Source organism: Somniosus microcephalus, unplaced genomic scaffold, assembly GCF_052327205.1.
Source record: "Somniosus microcephalus isolate GS21.2 unplaced genomic scaffold, FLI_Smic_1.0 unresolved_chr1, whole genome shotgun sequence".
Taxonomy (NCBI): domain Eukaryota; kingdom Metazoa; phylum Chordata; class Chondrichthyes; order Squaliformes; family Somniosidae; genus Somniosus; species Somniosus microcephalus.
In genome coordinates, this window is record NW_028225179.1 from 137397752 (window position 1) to 137417781 (window position 20030).

Sequence of the window (20030 nt, forward strand, 5' to 3'; positions counted from 1 at the left end):
TAAAGTGACAGTCAAAGGCAAAGTGCATCATCTCATGTTTTCTGTTGTGGCTGAAGGACTTGATTCAATACTAGGTGACAAAGCTTGTGAGGACTTAGAACTGGTCAAGAGAGTCTACCGTATAAACTGTGCCATAAACAGACCAGATGAATCAGTGGATTCTGTAGTGAGTAATTTCCAGGATGTGTTCAAAGGATTTGGAGTTCTACCATTCACTTACAAGATCCAGCTAAAGGAGGATGCTCAGCCAGTGGTACATGCTCCATGGAGAGTTCCAGCACCCCTGCGTGACCGGCTCAAGAATGAACTGGACAGAATGACCACACTAGGAGTCATCAGGAAAGTCGAAGAGCCAACAGACTGGGTTAACTCCATGGTATGTGTAAAGAAAAAGAACAATGATCTAAGAATATGCATGGATCCAAAGGACTTAAATGCAAACATAAAACGTGAACACTACCAGATTCCCAAGCGAGAAGAAATCACCAGTGAAATGTCAGGTGCCAGATACTTTACAAAGCTAGATGCCTCACAAGGATTTTGGCAACTAAAACTGGATGAAGAGAGCATCAAATACTGTACCTTCAACACACCATTTGGCAGGTATTGTTTCCTCAGAATGCCTTTCGGATAATATCTGCATCTGAAATCTTTCATAGAGCGATGGAACACATAATTGAAGGTCTGGAAGGAGTTCAGGTCTATGTTGATGACATCATCATCTGGGGCTCCACACTGAAAGAACACAATGAGAGACTGACTAAAGTGCTACAGAGCATACGCCGGAATGGACTGAAGCTCAACAAAGCCAAGTGTCAGTTTGGCGTCCAGGGAGTCACTTTCCTAAGAGATAATCTATCTGGTAAAGGAATAGAGCCAGATATGGAAAAAGTAAACGCCATACTCAACATGCCCCGACCCACTGACAAAAAAGGAGTGCTACACATCATGGGGATGATAAACTTCATTGGAAAGTTCATTCCTAACTTGTCGGCCAAGACAACCTGTCTGCGAGACCTGCTACATAAAACAAATGAGTTTGCATAGACAGAAAGACATAAACAAGAGTGGATGAATCTCAAAACAATGCTGACAACCACACCTGTACTCACTTTCTTTGACCCAACAAAGAGAATCAAAGTGTCAACGGATGCATCAAAAGATGGCCTAGGTGCGGTCTTGCTACAAGCAGAGGGTGAAGATTGGAAGCCTGTTGCCGATGCCTCCAGGTCTATGACTGGTTCTGAGTGTCGATATGCCCAGACTGAAAAGGAATGTGTAGGCTTGGTAGTTGGACTAGAAAAGTTTCATGGCTACATATATGGACTTCCCACCTTCACAGTTGAGACAGACCACTGCCCACTGGTTGCCATCATAAAAAAGAACCTGAATGAGATGTCTCCAAGGATACAACGACTCATGATGAAGCTGCAAAGATATGACTTTGAACTGATCTACACACCAGGCAAACACGATGGGTTGGATTTTGCTACGGGGGCGGGTTGGAGGTGGGAAACCCACATTCGGGCTTGTTGTCCCGCCTCCATGGAGATGTGGCCAACCCACTGGATTTTCCTCTGATTGACCTTGTTGAGCCCGCCCTGTGGGCTCAGCAGACCAATTAAGGGCCACCCGGCAACAGGTGACGTCAGAGATTGACATTTCATCTGTCAAAAGCTTTTGGCAGATGAAATATCAGTATTTAACAGCTGTTTGAAGCTGTCAAGCACTGAAAAACTGCTAATTCAGCCTCAGTCCTTTCTCAGGATAACTTTAAAATCATTTTGCTGCAGAAACCAAGAAGCTGATTTTTTTTTTTAAATCGGAGCTTCTGTGGTTCTTGCAGCCGACTCCCGACACCGGAATGCAGGACTCCTGTAAAGGTAAGTAAAAGTAAGTTAAACTTATTTAAACACTTTAAACACTTGCAAAACACTTACCTTTGCACTCCTGCACCCCTCACTCACTTGAACACTGGGCATCTCGACCCCTCCAAGACCTCAGACCCACGTCCCGCCTCGAAAACTTTTCGTGGTTTGGAGCTGTCGGGAAGCCCACAAACCAGCAATAAAAATCGCGAATAGGCAAAAAACTACCTGTTAACTACCTGTTAACAGACAGTTTAATTGCCTTTAATCCCTTCCCGCCTCTGGGAGTCGGGTTCCAGCACTTGTCGGCAACCCGACTCCTATGAAATTGACATGGAGGCGGGTTGGAGGCAGGATGGGGTCGGGACCCCCGGATCTCTGATTTTTATCGCCCGCATGCCTCCAACCCGACTCCAGGGGCTTAGGAAAATCCAGCCCATAGTGTTAGCAGATGCACTATTCCGAGCCCCCACAATGAGTCATGTGAGCTCTACTGAAGAAGACGTGGATGTTCATGTGAGTATGGTCACTGCTGCGCTGCCCGTGTCAGACACAAAATCAAAGCAAATAGCAGAAGAAACAGTAAAAGATACAGTGCTACAAACAGTAATAGAGAACATTCACAATGGTTGGCCAAAAGGTTCCTGTCCAAAATACTATCACATTAGGTCAGAGTTGAGTGTCGCAAGTGGACTATCACTAAAACAGAACAGAATAGTCATTCCACAGGCTCTACGTCAAGACATGCTCAAAAGGATTCATGAGGGACACCTCGGAATTGAAAAATGCAAAAGGAGAGCAAGAGACACTGTTTATTGGCCTGGCATAAGTAAGGACATTGAGAACATGATAGGCGAATGTGAGACTTGTCAATCACCACCAGAACAATCTCATGAAAACACATCAGACTTACCTGTGTTAAGAAGATCCACACGTGAAGTAAAAAAGCCTGATAGACTTAATCTTTGAGTACAAAGAAAACTACTTTGAAAATGTGTTGACTGTTGTGAAAATGTTTATGTTTATAGAGCATTAACAAAAGTGTTACTGATATCATCTTTATCGTTTTTCTTGAAAGCTGATTGATATTGATTTTGTTTAACCTCAAAGAAAGGGGGATGTAATGATCAATAACATGTCATTCTAGAGTGGTACACTAGATGGAGCCGTAGAGCTGTATATTGCTGTATGTTTAGTTGTATGTTTTTAAGACTACACTACCCACGATGCACTAGGCTACCCACAAGGCAGTAGTCAAGATGGATGCTGTATAGTAGAGAACATGGCTGAATAAATGACTAGCTAGAAGCTAGCTGTTCATAATGAAAATGTCTAGTTATTAATGAACATAACAGCTGGGGCTCTTTTCTCTAGAAAAGAGAAGACCGAGGGGTGACCTGATGGAGGTCTTTAAGATTATGAAAGGGTTTGATAGACATAGAGAAGATGCTTCCACTTGCAGGGGAGACCAGAACTAGGGGCCATAAATACAAGAAAGTCACTAATAAATCCAATAGTGAAATCAACAACAACTTACATTTATATAGTGCCTTTAACGTAATAAAACTTCTTTACCCAGAGAGTGGTGAGAACGTGGAACGCACTACCACATGGAGTGGTTGAGGTGAATAGTATAAATACATTTAAGGGGAAGCTAGATAAACACGAGGGAGAAAGGAATAGAATATGTTGATGGGCTTAGTTTACGAAGGGTGGGAGGAGGCTCGTGTGGAGCACACACACCAGCATGGCCCTGTTGGGCCGAAAGGCCTGTTTCTGTGCTGTAAATACTCTGTAATTCAATGTAATATTCTAGGTTTTGATGGCACACCCTGCACGGTGTTGAAGATTGTGTCAAAGAGGGACGAAGGAAACAAAAAACAAATAAATATACAGCTACCGTTAAAAACTTCATTCTGTCCTGTTCCCTCAGCTCTTGTTCAATATCCTGAACAGTGACTGAAAGCGATGAGATTTCCTCCGTTATCTTCTCAATCCTCCCCTTCATCTCCTGACTGTTTTTCTCTTTCTCCAGTTTCAGATCTCCCAACACAATCCTCTCCTCCTCACGGAGAAACTGGTGAAGTTTTTCAAATACTGCTTTAATCTGTTTCTCTGTCTTTACGCCTTGGTCCTTTGTAAAAGAATAGTGAGATTGAAAAAACAAATGAGCATTTTAAAAAGCTTGTGCAGCCTGTGCAGTTCTCTTCATACAAGAATCTTTTAGAGAAAAACATTCCCTGCTGCAGTGAAATCCAGTTAATGGGGACCAGATGATAATTTATTCAGAAGAGGGAGCTCTAACTGAGGATCGAGCTGCTGTATTTTCTTTAACTCCAGTTTCACCAGCACAAGGGAAGTGTCTGAGCTAATTCAATAATTTGCTAAATTGAGATTTTACTTTGGTAATGGACATTCAACGGTTCAAAGAAAAACAAATAGTGATTGGAAAATATACAACAAAGTGACATCAAATGTACCTGAATGTGGATTAATGTTTCCACATAATCACTTTTTACAGCGTCATATTCCTTCTTCTTGTCCTGGACCGGCTTCAGTAAGGTTCGCAGTTCCTCCTGAACAAAGATCAGTTAATTTGTATATTTTTGTGCCATAAACAGCTGAAAATTAAATACCATCTAGTTTAATCAATGAAAATGCTCAGAGCATTCATTCCCTCGAATATAGATTAAGGAGTGATCTAACTGGGGTGTTTAAGGTGATTAAAGGAGTTGCGAGGGGAGATAGAGAGAAACTATTTCCTCTGGTGGGAGAGTCCACAAGGGGGCAGAACCTTAAAATGAAAGCCAGGCCGTTCAGGGGTGATGTCAGGAAGCACTTCTTCACACAAAGGGTAGTGGAAATCTGGAACTCTCTCCCCCAAAAAGCTGTAAGGCTGGAGGTCAATTGAAAAATTCAAAACTGAGACTAATGGATTTTTGTTAGCAAGGGTATTAAGGGTTACAGAACCAAGGCAGCTACATGGAGTTAAGATACAGGTCAGCCATGATCTAACTGAATGGCAAAACAGGCTCAATGGGCTGAACGACCTATTCCTGCTCCTATGTACAGCTCTGACTTTTATGGAATATATTTTTCTTCACATTCAGCAGTTTCTGATAGATTTTCAGCTTGCTGTCTGGCATAAAACTGGCATTAGGGATCGGCCGCCCGCTACAGGAAGCAGCTGATTCCATTTCCTTTGCATCATGAATGTTTGATCCGAGATATAAAGTTAATAGAGAATTTGTGTGGTTTTTTTCAAGCTGATTTGAAGTTCGGGCCATAAATTAACTCGACCATTACTGTACTTACTCTTGTTGAGCCCATGCTGTTGAAACCATTTCTCTTCTTACTAATAAACAACCGTGCTGTAGACACCATTACACCCATGAGTCAATGCCACAGGAGTTCCAGTGCTTTATAATACAATGTTAATCTAGTGAGTCGGTCATATCTCAAAGTGTTACCCCCATCAACATAACCGCCTATTCCTTCCTCCCTCCGGTACATAACAAGCATATAGAAACTGAAACAATTACACAGAAACAGGCCATTTGGCCCAACTGGTCCATGCTGGTGTTTATGCTCCACAGGAGCCTCCCCCACCCCTCTTCATCCACCCCCATCAGCATAACCGTCTATTCCTTCCTCCCTCATTTACTTATCTAGCTTCCCCTTAAATGCATCTATGCTATTTTCCTCAACTACTCATTGTGGTAACAAGTTCCACATTTCTCCTGAATTGAACAGCAAGTGTGAAGCTTGGTTGATATACAAATGTCAATCGAAGCCCGAATAATTCAACGCACTTCTCCAACAGGATTAAAAATAATCAAATGTTTGTTCTGAATCAGGCACAGAACAAAAGAGAAACTGAAGCAGCCTGATTGTCAAGTAGCTTTGCCCTAAATAAATCAGCTGATTGCCATATTGGCCATTGAAGCACAGGACAGCTTCTTTACCAATACTATTTTTCCCTGCTACAGTTTTATATATGTAGGCATCAAGCCCACATGGCCCTATGGTTGTAAGCAAGATAGATTTAGCTATGAGGTCTGAAACCTTGCACTGACTGGTGAAGGGGACATATCCAAAACATTATAATCTGCCTTTGCTCCTTACAGATATTGACTGACTTGCTGTTTATTTCTAGCATTTTCTGTTTTTATTATCAGTTCCATCATTCTAAGTTGAAGTATTTTCTGTTGTTGATGGAGAGGGGGAGGTGCAGTTTCTCTGTACAAGCCAAATGCGTGATGTGGCACACCTGAAATTCATGAAGATATAGTTAGCAAACAATATTTAAATTTACCCATAAATTGGCCCAACTCCTGTTGGATGTCGATCCAGTAAGTTTTCTCCACGTAACCTCTGTCAGGGGCCTGGGTTTGAGTTTTGCTTTACTCATCTCTACTCTTGGTGCAGTTGTAACTCGGTTTCCCCTCTGGTGTGGCTTCTGCTAATATTGGTGCTCCTTTTGCAGCCATGACTATGTGCCCTGATGTGCCGTTCTGTGGTTATCTGCTGTGACCACATCTACAATTGATGCCCCTGTTGTGGCCGTGGCAGTTTTTCCCCTTTGCCCTCACCTGTTGCACCAACATTGTTTTCAGCTGCTGGACTCCTGGGCCTATACTGTATTCCTCATGAACGGCTCCCTAAACCCAGAACTGTCAAACCGAAAATCCTTCGCCCAGCGCTGCTGTATCTTGTGATCCCACTCCCTCAGTGTACAATATATCCTGTTACTCCCTGTGAACAACCTACACCAGGATCTTTACAGCACTACAGAGTGTGCCCTGCATTGAAAGGGCCGATCAACTTGTACTGATCTGTAAACTGCTTTTTAGAATAACGTGAAACTCTCACTTTCTTCTGCAACAGCACTACAATCGCAAGCCTGTGTTAAGGGAAAAGCATTTCAATTATCCAAGCACTTTATCTAAATTACCCAGACTGTTGAACAATCCAAATCTACTGATGTAAAATGTTTATGGTCACTTTGTCTCTCAATTTGAAGAGCGCCAAAGCAGAAATTACAAGATAATTACAATAAGGGGATGATTCCAGTTGGGAGAGCTCAAGGCTGGAGCTGATATATGTAAGATAGTCACTAGTAAATCCAATGGGGAGGGTTCAGGAGCGACTTCTTTACCCAGAGAGGGGTTGGGGTGTGGACCTCGCTACCACAGAGAGTGGTTGTGGCGACAGGGTGCGAGGAGGCCCGTGTGGAGCACAAACCGGCATGGACCAGTTTTTTTATTACTTCTTTTATGGGATGTGGGCATCGCTGGCAAGGCCAGCATTTATTGCCCATTCCTAATTGCCCTTTGAGAAGGAGGTGGTGAGCTGCCTTCTTGAACCGCTGCAGTTCGTGTGGTGAAGGTGCTCCCACAGTGCCGTTAGGGAGGGAGTTCCAGGATTTTGACCCAGCGACGATGAAGGATCGGACGATATACTTCTAAGTCAAGATGGTGTGTGCCTTGGAGGGGAATTTGGAGTTCCAAGGCGCCTGCTGCCCTTGTCCTTCTAGGTGGAAGAGGTCGCAGGTTTTGGGAGGTGCTGCCGAAGAAACCTTGGCGAGTTGATGCCATGCATCTTGTAGATGGTACACACTGCAGCCACGGTACGCTGGTAGTGGAGGGAGTGGAAGTTAAAGGTGGTGGATGGGGTGCCAATCCAGCGGGCTGCTTTGTCCTGGATGGTGTCGAGCTTCTTGAGTGTTGTTGGAGCTGCACTCATCCAGGCAAGTTGAGTGTATTCCAGCACACTCCTGACTTGTGCCTTGTAGATGGTGGAAAGGCTTTGGAGAGTCGGGAGGTGAGACACTCACCGCAGAATACCTAGCCTCTGACCTGCTGTTGTAACCACAGTATTTATGTGGCTGGTCCAGTTAAGTTTCTGGTCAATGGTAACCCCCAGGATGTTGATGATGGGGGATTCGGCGATGGTAATGCCGTTAAATGTCAAGGGGCGTTGTTTAGACTCTCGCTTGTTGAGCCCGATGGCCTGTTTCTGTGCTGTAAATTCTATGTAATTCTATGCACTGCTCTCGTTCCAGGTTGGCAGCTCACCATCCTGCAGGTATTGTCCTGAAGACACGAATGGCCAGCCACCTTCTTAGTGAACAATCACCTACGACTACAATCTCACTGTGACCTGCAAATTGTATCTTTGTTTGGCTGTCTCTGGTTTTCTATCGTCCGTTCCTTCTACGACCTTATGACCTTCTACCTACAGTGGCCTAGTGGTTATGTTACTGGACTAATACTCCAGGGAAATTGAGCTCATATCTCACTCTGGCAGTTTGAGAATTTAAATTCAGTTTAAAAAGCTGGTACCAGTAAAAGTGGCCATGAAGTTGTCGGATTGTGGTAAAAATCCAATTGCTGTCCTTACTCAGTCTGGCCTGTATGTGGCTCCAATCCCACACCAATGTGGTTCACTCTTAACTGTCCTTTGAAGTGGCCGAGCCACTCAGTTGTATAAAAACTGCGACAAAGAATAAGACTACAGAGGCTCACAAGGTCCACCACCACCTTCTCAGGTCAATTAATGTTACCTTGCCAGCAATGCACACATCCTGAGAATTATTTTAAAACTGGGCAGTGCCTGGTATCTGCTCACTAATTATAATCTCCAGTATCTTCACAGGGTTTCTGACCTTTCTTGCTTCTTTCAATAACTTCAATCCATCCAGCATTCCCCTATCATTGGCTCCCTTCAGCACGTGTCCCTCTATGATGAGAATCTGCTGCTGATTGTACTGGTCTCCAGCTACAGTCCCTGAAGGTTCCCTCTCCAGGTCTGATCCTATCCTGGCCTTATCACTGACTGAATCGAATTCTATCCACTCAGCCTCAGAAAATCTCTTGCCTTCTCTCCCTGTAAGTTCCTGCATCTCGAAGGTCAGAAATCCCGTTTAAGCTGCTGATTAACAGAAACTTTTTGTTAGATCCGTGGTTCAGTGGATAAATAATTACATGGATGCTGTACATAAACAAATAACAGGTCTTTCCTGGAGGAGGGTAATCTCTAGACTGGGGTACAGAGGCATGCGCACAGCTTATATACCGGTGTGGTCACTGCCGGTACTACAGTATACAGGAGCTGTAAAAAGTAGTTCTGACTTAAAGCACATACACTACAATTCCTCCCTTTTTAGATGAATAATACCCCCTTAATTTTCAAATAACAATTACATTTTTACATGTACATTCAATAACAAAAGTCCATTTATAGATTCAGTCTTTGGGGCAGCTTCCTGACCCTTTCGGGATAGCGCCTTTCCGGAGGTTCTTGTTCTTGGTGCAGAGGCGATTCTGACCCCCTTTCATCGGGTAGTTCATCGGGTTCCACTGCTACTGCGTCTGAAGTAGATACTACCGGAATGTCGGGTTCATCCCCAGGCACTCGAGACATGGGGTTGACGCATTCCTGTGATGCTAAGATCTGATCGACGTGGCGTCTCACAATGTTCTCCCCGACATCCACTGTGTACATTAATGGCACCTGCCTTGTACATATCGTTCCGGGTTGCCACTTCTCTGTTCAATAGTCCCGGGCCAAGACTGGTTGCCCTACATTGAAGCTCCTTGTCGGCTTCTCGTTGATGTGCTGGAATTGTTTGTCCTCAACATTTCTTCGCACATTTGGTCTGAACAAGTCCAGACGAGATCTCAACCTTCGGTTAAAGAACATCATGGCCGGGGTCTGGTTGGTAACTGCATGTGTCACGTTTCGGTAGGCTAATAAGAAATTGTCCATCTTATGCTGTAGTGGAATTTCCTCGTCGCACATGGCCTTTATCGCCTTCTTAAAGGTTTGTACGAACATCTCAGCCAATCCATTGGTGGCTGGATGATACGGGGCGGATGTGTAATGCCTTACCCCATTCCTTTTCATGAATTTTTGGAACTCGTCGGACACAAACTGTGGTCCATTATCAGAGCAGATCTGCTCTGGCAACCCGTTTCTGGCAAATATGGTCCGTAGGACTACAATCGTTTTCTCTGTAGTGGTTGAAGACATCTTCATCACCTCAGGCCACTTTGAATGAGCATCCACTGCTATTAAGAACATTGAGTCCATGAATGGACCAGCAAAATCAATGTGCACCCGTTGCCATGGAGAGGAGGGCCACTCCCATGGGTGTAGAGGGGCATGTGGTGGTGCATTTTGGACCTTCTGGCATCCTAAGCAGCTCTTCGTTAGGTCTTCGATTTGTTGATCGATTCCCGGCCACCACACATAAGCCCTAGCTAGGCTTTTCATTTTCACTCCACCCAGATGACCTTCATGTAGCTCCTTTAGCACTCGCTCCCTTAACTTGGGTGGAATCACCACTCTGGATCCACACATCACTGTCCCCTGGCATACTGACAGCTGTTCTCTTCTGGATGAGAATGCTGGCAACAGTGAGTCGCCATGTGTTGGCCATCCCCTCACCGTCAATTCATATACCCGTGACAGCGTCGGATCATTGCGGGTCTCCTTCTCTATATCCGCGTTTGTTACTGGCAATCGTTCAATTATTGACGAATAAAATATCTCGATAGGGTCCACTGCTGGTGCTTCCTCCACAGTAGGCAGTGGCAGGTGCGATAGCCCATCAGCGTTCCCATGTTGTCTCGTGCCTTTATATTCTATTTCATATTGATTCGCCCCTAGAAACAGGGACCATCTTTGTAACCGCTGTGCAGTCATTACTGGCACGCCCTTCTTAGGATTAAAGATGGAGACAAGTGGTTGGTGGTCAGTCAGCAAGGTGAACTTCTGTCCATGCAGATAGTGGTTGAATTTCTTTACTCCCCATACTAGGTTGAGGGCCTCCCTGTCAATCTGGGCGTAGTTGCGCTCAGCTGAGGTTAGTGACCGAGACGCTAAGGCTACTGGCCTCTCCAACCCGTCTGGGAATTTGTGCGTCAGCACCGCTCCAATGCCATAGGGTGATGCATCACATGCCAAATGAATTGGTAGTGCTGGGTTGAAATGGGCCAACACCTCTTTTGATGTGATCAATTCTTTACACTTCTGGAAATCTCATCTACGTTCGTCATCCCACTTCCATGGTACCCCTGTTTGCAGTAGGGTGTTCAGTGGGTGTAATACCGTAGACAAATTTGGTAAGAACTTGTGGTAATAGTTTACCAGCCCGAGGAACGACCTCAGTTGTGACACATTTTCCGGTGCTGGAGCCTTGACTACTGTCTCTATCTTGTCAGGGGGCCTATGTAACCCCTCTTCATCGATGACGTGGCCGCAATACGAGATCTGTTTCTGGTAAAACTCGCACTTGTGGCGATTAGCTCGTAGCCCACATTCCTTTAATCTGGCGAGCACCTTCTCCAAGTTAGCGAGGTGATCACCGTCATTTTCGCCCGTGACCAAGATGTCGTCCAAATAACACTGGGTCCCTGGAATCCCTTGCAGGACCTGATCCATCGCCCTTTGCCAGATAGCCGGAGCCGAGGCTATTCCAAACACCAGCCGGTTGTATTGATAGAGACCTTTATGGGTGTTGATCATAAGGTAATGTTTCGAAGCTTCTTCTACCTCCATTTGCAAGTACGCCTCGGCTAGATCAATTTTGGTGAAGTGTTTACCACCAGATAGCGAGGCGAAAATATCCTCAATTCGTGGAAGCGGATATTGCACCGTGTGAAGGACTGGGTTCACTGTCACCTTAAAATCCCCACAGATGCGGACCTTCTTTGGTTCCCCAGGCGTATTACTCAACGACCTCTTCATTACAGGAACGATGGGTGTAGCCCACTGGCTCCAGTCCACTTTGGACAGTACTCCTGAACGTTCCAACCTTTCCAGCTCTGCTTCAACCGCTGGTCTGATCGCATAAGGCACTGGTCTGCCCTTCAGAAACTTTGGGCTTGCATTATCTTCTATTTTAATTGTTGCTGTTATTCCTTTTAGTGTTCCTAGTCCCTCCTGGAACACTTCTTCTGCGTCAGTTAGCATTTTTGACAGTCGGCCAGGTGTGACGTCGTCATCCTTTTTGGCCTCCACCTTCAGTGCCTGTATGGAATGCCAATCTAAATGTATCTTCCAGATCCATTCACGTCCTAGCAGTGGTGGTCCTCCATTTGGCAATACATATATATCCATTTTAGGTATTCCCTGACCTTTATATGTCACTTTCACCCTTATTTTTCCTTTGGGGTAGACTTTTTGCCCCGTATACGTCTTCAAGACAATCTCTGTAGCATTCAAGGGTATGTGTGAAAATAGCCGTTTGTACTCTCTTTGAGTTATGACTGTTAGAGCTGACCCTGTGTCCAATTCCATTTCCACTTGGACTCCATCTATCTTGAGTGTAACCCAGATAGTCTGGTGATCCTCCATTTCGGTTACATTATGTAGTTTCAGACAACCCAGCTCCTTGCTTCCGGAGTCTGTGTCACTTTTCTGTTCGTCTGAACCACTGTCCATCACCTGGTGTACCTTTTTGTACTTCTCCTGTGGAGATTTCTTACTGTTGGTTTTCTTCCCAGACCTGCAGACTCTTGTTATGTGTCCTGCTTTCCCACACTGTCTGCACACTTGGTCCTTGAACCAACAATCTTTCTGGTCATGTGTTGTTCTGCCACAGCGATGGCACTTCCCTGTTCCATAGGTCATTTCATTGGCGCCATATTGCAGCGCCCCTTGCGGCTGCTTCGTGTGATACTGCCATACTGAAAGCTTTGTCCAGCGTAAGGTCCTTTTCTGATAGAAGCCGTTTCTGGGTTCCTTCACTTTGTAGCCCACACACAAACTTGTCCCTTAACGTGTCTGCTAGTCCCGCTCCAAACTGGCAGTATTTCGATAGCTTGCGCAGTTCTGTTAGGTACTCAGCATTGCTTTCATCTTTGTGTTGGTTCCTTTTATGGAACTTAAATCGTTCTGCTATCAGCAGCGGTGTGGGGTTTAAGTGGTCCTGTAGGATTTCTACTATGCTTTCAAAATTCTTGTTTACCGGCTTCTCTGGGGTTATTAGATTTTGCAGTAACCCATAAGTTTTTGCACCCATGGAATTTAACAGAACCAGTGCTTTATTAGCATCTGGCACTTCATTCGCCCTGCAGTACACCTCAATACGTTCCACATATGTCGCCCAATCTTCGACTTCATTGTCGAACGTAGAGATACTGCCACTCTTCGGCATCCTTGGTTGTGCGTTACTATCACCAATGGCGCCTCCCGCGCTTCCCCTTCTTCTCCGCTGGCACAAAATGGCGTCTCCCGCACTTTCCTTCCTTCCCGCGCTCACCCGTCTTCTCCACTGCGGCTTCGCAAAATGGCGTCTCCCGCACTCTTCCTTCTTCTCCGCGGCTCAATGGCACCTCCCGCGCTCTCCCTGCTTCTCCGCAGCTCAATGGCGTCTCCCGCGCTCTCCCTGCTTCTCCGCGGCTCAATGGCGTCTCCCCTTGCTTCGCCCTGCGGACCCTGATCAGCCCGTGATCCCTGGCTGTGCTCTGCGTGTTCTTCTCTTGATATTTGTCGACGCCGCTCAGTCTAGAACCCGGCTGTTTCTTACCCTCTCTCCGGTTTGCAGTATTTTTCCTCGACGCCGCTCGGTGATCAACCCCCGACTGCGCCCTGCTCTCTTCACCCTCTTTCTTACCCCGTCGACGCTGCCCGGCTCTCTCTCTCTGCCGTCGGTCGGCTCCAGCCGCCGCTGCTCGGGAAGGGTCTGCTCTGGACCTGTCGTCGGTCTCTTACTGCTCGTTGTGGCTGGGGAACCAAGCCCGGCTCTCCACAGCCTCCCCAGCGAAGTTGGATCTCTGCCTGACTGCTGGGTGGTTGCTCGCGGTCGACGCCCGTGTTCCTGGACTCGACTATTTTTTTTTATGTTGCAGGTAGATTCGCATCAACACTCGTCGCCACTGTTAGATCCGTGGTTCAGTGGATAAATATTTACACGGATGCTGTACATAAACAAATAACAGGTCTTTACTGGAGGAGGGTAATCTCTAGACTGGGGTACAGAGGCATGCGCACAGCTTATATACCGGTGTGGTCACTGCCGGTACTACAGTATACAGGAGCTGTAAAAAGTAGTTCTGACTTAAAGCACATACATTACACTTTTCATATCTCTTCACCTTTGTATTGTATCCCTCTTTCTCCTTTATGAATATTGCACAATAACCACACCTCATGGGTGTAACATTTGCATATTGAATTTTCATTGGCCCGCAGGCATCTGTAAGGAATACCTATTATATTCACATGTGATCACATGCTGAGTTGTCATTGGCCTGCAGGCATTTGTAAGGACTACTATTGTTTTGAAGACCCAGGCTAGGGGTCCTAATGCCATGCTTTCCCCGATGGTTCTGATATGAGTAAGATCAGACCTAATGCTTAATAAAAGAGTTAAACTGTAATACTCCGTTGTCCTGCAATTTATTAGTTTTATAATTTTCTCAGCTGTTTCCCTTTCTTGTTCTATTTCTCCTGTTGTCCCTTTAGGTTATACTTTTTTTTAATGCCAAACATTCCCTTTTAATTTTCCTTCTGTCTACTATCCCTATTTTTACCTTTTACTTCTCAGGGGTTTTCCTTCCTGTATCTGGTCTCTGGTGGTGTGCTGTGTCACCTAATTCACACAGGGGTTTTATTTCACCTTACTTCTCCTCCACTCTGTCCCTTTCCCCTTAACTTCTCAAGTGCTTTCACGTTAAATCTGCCTCTGTTCTTTAAGAAAATACCGAGAGTAATTGGTGTGCTTCTGTTTCCTGGTCCCTGTTGTTTTACCCAATTGCTGAAACTTTGTGCTGTTTGAGAGGCTTTGGAGGAAGTTTAACAAGTTCATGTCGACATTAAACGCATCACATCTGTAATATAAATAGGAGACACGTTCCACAGATCATCACTTGTCACGGAGACAGGATCGGTGTCGATCTGATAACATACTGTACAAGAGACTTCACTTTGCATTCCAAGGGCTGATCAATTTGCACTGACCTATTAAAATGATGTTTAGAATAAAGTGAAACTCTCACTTTCTGTCCCTGGTTCCTTCAGCAGCGATACAAATGGCAGTCCGTGTAAGGACTGAGAAATTAAATAAATACAAACGCATTATCTAAAGAGCTTTAAGTATTGAGAGACGATCAAACCTGAATCTGTGAACGCTCCCTGTTCAGGATTCTGTTACCTGTGTCTGTATTTTATTTTACACGGTGTCTCCTCACCTTAAACTCTTCAGTAGCTTCTTCCAGTGGCAGCACCTCATGGTTTTGATGACTTTTTGAAATCTGACAAACGACACAGATGGGCTGTTTGTCAGTTTTACAAAATAATTTCACCTTCTCCTTGTGGCGGCTGCATTTCTGCTGACTTTTAGCACTTTGATCACTTTTTACAAATGCCTCCACGATGTTGGCGAGGGTGCGGTTGGGTCTCAGGTTCCTGGAGGAAGTCTCCTTTCTACAGTCGGGACAGGCGGCGATGACAGCCCTCTCCCAGTACCGGGTTATACAGGATCGGCAGAAGCTGTGATCACAGTCGATTAAGACAGGGTCTTTATACAGATCATGGCACACAGCACAGGAAAGTTCACCTTCCATCTCGAAGGACTGGTCACCTTGCACTGTGCTCCAAGTAAAATGGTGATCACTGTAAAGTGAAAGTGAAACACTTTCAGTTTCAGTTTCTGATTCCAGCAGCAACATTATAAGCCACCGCCCAGAAAAGGGCAGGGAAGAGTGATAAATATGGATGGATGTTGAAAAAACCTGGCTGGTTGGTTCACTCATTTTGTTCAGGGAACCTGCCACCCCTTCCCAGTCTGGGCTGAATGTATCTCAGCTCCTGTAAAAATATAGATATGTTTTACATTCTTCTAATACAGAACAAAGACAGAACAGCTAATCTAGACAGAATTGATTTAGACTGTGCTGGCAGGCTTTTGATCACAGCAAGGGCGAGTGTAGGAGAAGGAAATTACTGCAGTATAAATAAGGCAAGAGGTTCATTTTACTACAGAGCATAACATCAAAAATTTTATAACATAGACTATGGGGGCTAAATTGGGCCGTGTAGGGCCTGCTTTTTTGTTGCTATGCCGCCACATAAGACTCGAAAATGGGGTCGGAGATGTGCACACAGTTCCGATCGGAAGTGCGTAGGATACCATCTTGGTAAAGGGGTTCGTGCGCATGTCAAACGACCACCGGCAGCAGGTAGAGCAGCGAGATGATGACGTGAATCAGAGTGCAATGCTGATTTGAAGCCACCTCTGCTATTTTGAAACTCCTCACTCTACCCAACACACTGTCTTAACCTCGCACAGCTGAACACAACGTTAAAAAAGAAAGACTTGCATTTATATAGCACCTTTCACAACCACCGGACGTCCCAAAGCGCTTTACAGTCAATGAAGTACTTTTTGATGTGCAGTCAGTCACTGTTGTAATTTAAAAAATGTAACAGCTAATTTAAGCACAGTAAGCTCCCACAAACAACAATATGATCATGTGGTTGCCAGTGGCTCAGTTGGTAACACCCTTGCTTCTGAGTCAGTAGGCTGTGGGTTCAAGTCCCACTCCAGAGACTTGAGTACCAAAATCTAGGCTGACACTCCAGTGCAGTATTGAGGGAGTGCTGCACTGTTGGAGGTGCTGTCTTTCGGAGGAGACCTTAAACCGAGGCCCTATTTCCAAGAAGAGTTGGGAATTATCCCCAGTGTCCTGGCCAATATTTATCTCTCAGTCAACATCACTAAAACATTATCTGGTCATTCTCATATTTGCTGTCTGTGGGAGCTTGCTGTGCATAAATTGGCTGCCCTGTTTCCTACATTACAAGTTTGAAAAAGTACTTCATTGACTGTAAAGCACTTTGGGATGTCCGGTGGTCATGGAAAGCAGTATATAAATGCATGTCTTTCTTTTCTTTCTGATGTTAAATGGAATGAAGGACCCCCCACCAACACTATTTAAAGAGATCATCAAGTATTTACAAGTTAGTTGCTGGATTATTTCTTCTGGTTGCTGGTGCAATTGTGTGTGTTTTTGGAGGTTTCCTATACTTGGCTAATGTTTGAATACTCTACAGGGAGTGCTGTGGCTGGTCCTGCAGTATTTCTTTTGTCATATAAAATATTGTGGTGAAAGAAGTTGTTTCCAGACATGGGTGGCCTGGTAGGGCTTCCTCTAGGAATTGAACACTGAGAATGAAGAGAAGTCACACAGAGCAGGACAAGCTGCTAGAAGGGGGATGAAGTGGAGGAGGAGGAGGAAGTGGAAAAGGAAGGAAGGCTACAACGTACACAGCTCCTTTCTACGGGAACAGATTATTCATGAGCGATACCAGTAACCTCAATGACACCTCCCCATTCCCCAACAGTCCCACACTCGTTACCTTTCCTCTATCACTGACCATCACATCATCCTCTTTCTGACAACACAAAAGTAAAAACCATCAAAAAATGCACATTTTAATCCAATTTTATACATTCACCCATTAAATAATGCATACAAAATGAAACTAATCCCTCTTGTGCATTCCCTTAGTGCCTGTCTTCAGTGTGCCTTGGCCTATCCTAGTGCTCCTACGAGGTGCTTCCTCAGTGTCTGCAGCATTGGTGGTGGAAGGCTTCTGACCTTCAATTGAGGAGATGACAGATGGCCTTGGAGGATGACCTCGAGCAGCTCTGGGCCGAGAGGGCCTGGCTTCAGACTGCACCATCTCAGTATGAACTACACCTGTCTGGGCCAGCTGACTGACAAGCAACAGCAAGGAGTGGCAGGCGTGGGAGCAGGAATGCTGTCATCCTGAGAGAGCACTGCAGGTCCCTGTTCCATGGAGCCACTGCCACTCTCTCGGGGCAACGCCTCAGCAATCCTGCTGATCTGTTGGAAAACAGATTGATGGACCACTGTGACACCGTGGAAGCCCCATTGAACAGTGGTATCCAGAGCCACAATTGCAGCAGTCTCAGATTCCACTGCAGCACTCAGACCTTTGATGGAAGCTGTGACATCGGCCATCAGACGATGCATCATGGTGGGGTCCACCTGTGTGATGATGGAAGTGACACCCGTTCCATGTTTGACACGGTGGCTCCAAGCTCTTTGGAAAGCCCTGTGCCAAGTTGGAGCCGGACTCCTCCGTGCTCCTTGACATTGTGTGCAGGCTTTCCAGTGCACCAGGCATTTGGTTGTGTACACCCTTCTTCAGTAGCCTAGGCCACTGAAGTCCTCATCTGAAGAGAGGAGGAGGATTAGGTATGCCTCAGCGATGCCCATTCAATGATGACCAGCACGGTCTCCTCCATGGAGGTTAAAACATGCAGGTGCGCTTGTCCTCCTCCAGCTCCTTCCTGCTGCCACCTGTTATGCGCCACCTTATCCTGCAAGAAAGAGGCGTGAGGCTTGTAACAGTGCTAAGTGTGTGAGGGTTTGGTAAAGCATATGAACTCAATGTTAGAGTACATCTTCCCACCGCCCCCTGAGCATATGTCTGGAGGGCCTCCTGCCCCCCTGCGGATACAAGATGTCTCACCGTCTCTCCACGTTTTGCACTAACGCCTCCAGTCAATTATCAGAAAACCTTGCTGCACACTCTCTCACAGGTCGAGTCACCTTGACAAAAATGTTCCAACTCAATTTACTTCCTGACACCAATTCCAGCAGTCACGCTGCAACTTCCCCTTTAAGACGCTCCTTAAAATTATGAATACTGCTTTTCTATTGGTGGCCACTTTAGACAACTGGTTATGTAAATTATGTGAACAACCTCTAGCTCACAATTTGGGATTATCACACAAACTTTTTCCTTTTTGAGTTAATGAAGGAATTAATAATTTAAGGTGAATGAGAACAAATAAGGCTTGAATGGTGGAGTGTGATTAAGGTACCTGGCGTTGTGAGAGCGTGAATGTGCTTGTTAACAATATGTTCATTTAAATTTAAGATTATTCCCCCAGAAGGTAGAAGAATTAAGGAAAACTTTTACGCTTTATGAAAGTGTTAGGCTTTATACATTTTAAATTAGGCAACAACAACATATTATTAAAGACATGGATGAAGGGACCGAGTGTAATGAAGCCAAATTTGCTAATGATACAAAGATAGGTGGGAAAGCAAGTTGTGAAGAGGACACAAAAAGGGGTAAAAATTGAGTAGCGACACTTTGGGGTGCTAACTTCGCCAGGGCGCAACATTTAGCCAGGGACGGGAGCACAGGCACGTGCTGGCAGGCAGCCAGCAACAAAAATGTCCGCCCCGCACCTCGTCTTTAAATAGCGGCTCCCTGGCCGCAGTTAGGCCTCCTGACCCCATTGAATATAGCGTCCGGCGGCAAGTATGGGGGCGCTCCTGAAGATCGCGGTCGGGGCGCTGCGCAGGGCGATGACGTCATTGCCAGCAGCGCAGCGCCGTGGGGCGCTAACAGTTAGTGCCGCCGCTAACCTGCTGCTAAGTTTCACAGGAGGCATTGGCAGTGCCGCACTCGGGCGCTAGTGGCTTTGCGCCCCGTTAGCGCCGTCTTAGGGTGCTAACGGGAGGCGCAAAGCAACCTAATTTTCCCCCCAAAGAATCTGCAAAGGGATATGGACAGGCTAAGTGAGTGGGCAAACATTTGGCAGATGGAGTATAATGTGGGATAATGTGAGGTTATCCACTTTGGTAGGAAAAATAAAAAAGCAAATTATTATTTAAATGGAGATAGATTACAAAATGCTGCAGTACAGAGACCTGGGTGTCCTTGTGCATGAAACACAAAAAGTTAGCATGCAGGTACAGCAAGTAATTAGGAAGGGAAATGGAATGTTGGACTTTATTGCAAGGGGGTTGGAGTATAAAAGCAGGGAAGTCCTGCTACAACTGTACAGGGTATTGGAGAGACCACACCTGGAGTACTGCGTACAGTTTTGGTCTCCTTATTTAAGGAGGGATATACTTGCATTGGAGGCAGTTCAGAGAAGGTTCACGAGGTTGATTCCTGAGATGAGGGGGTTGACGTATGAAGAAAGGTTGAGCAGGTTGGGCCTATATTCATTGGAGTTTAGAAGAATGAGGGATGATCTTATTGAAACATATAAGATACTGAGGGGGCTTGACAAGGTAGATGCAGAGAAGGTGTTTTCCCTCATGGGGGAGTCTAGAACGAGTGGGCATAGATTCAGAATAAGAGGTCGTCCATTTAAAACTG

General features: G+C 45.5%; 1 protein-coding gene across 1 annotated transcript in view; it reads right to left on the reverse strand.

Annotated features, from left to right (window-relative positions):
- Positions 1 to 15489, reverse strand: part of LOC147095987 (zinc-binding protein A33-like) — a 41588-nt gene extending 26099 nt beyond the window's left edge. Inside the window, exons 1-3 of the mRNA XM_085973749.1 lie at positions 15068 to 15489; positions 4349 to 4444; positions 3885 to 4002 (exon numbers count right to left, since the gene is read on the reverse strand). Coding sequence (XP_085829875.1) covers positions 3885 to 4002; positions 4349 to 4444; positions 15068 to 15442 — 589 coding nt within the window. The 5' untranslated portion in view covers positions 15443 to 15489. The remainder of the gene's footprint in view (positions 1 to 3884; positions 4003 to 4348; positions 4445 to 15067) is intronic.
- Between the last annotated feature and the right edge of the window lie 4541 nt (positions 15490 to 20030).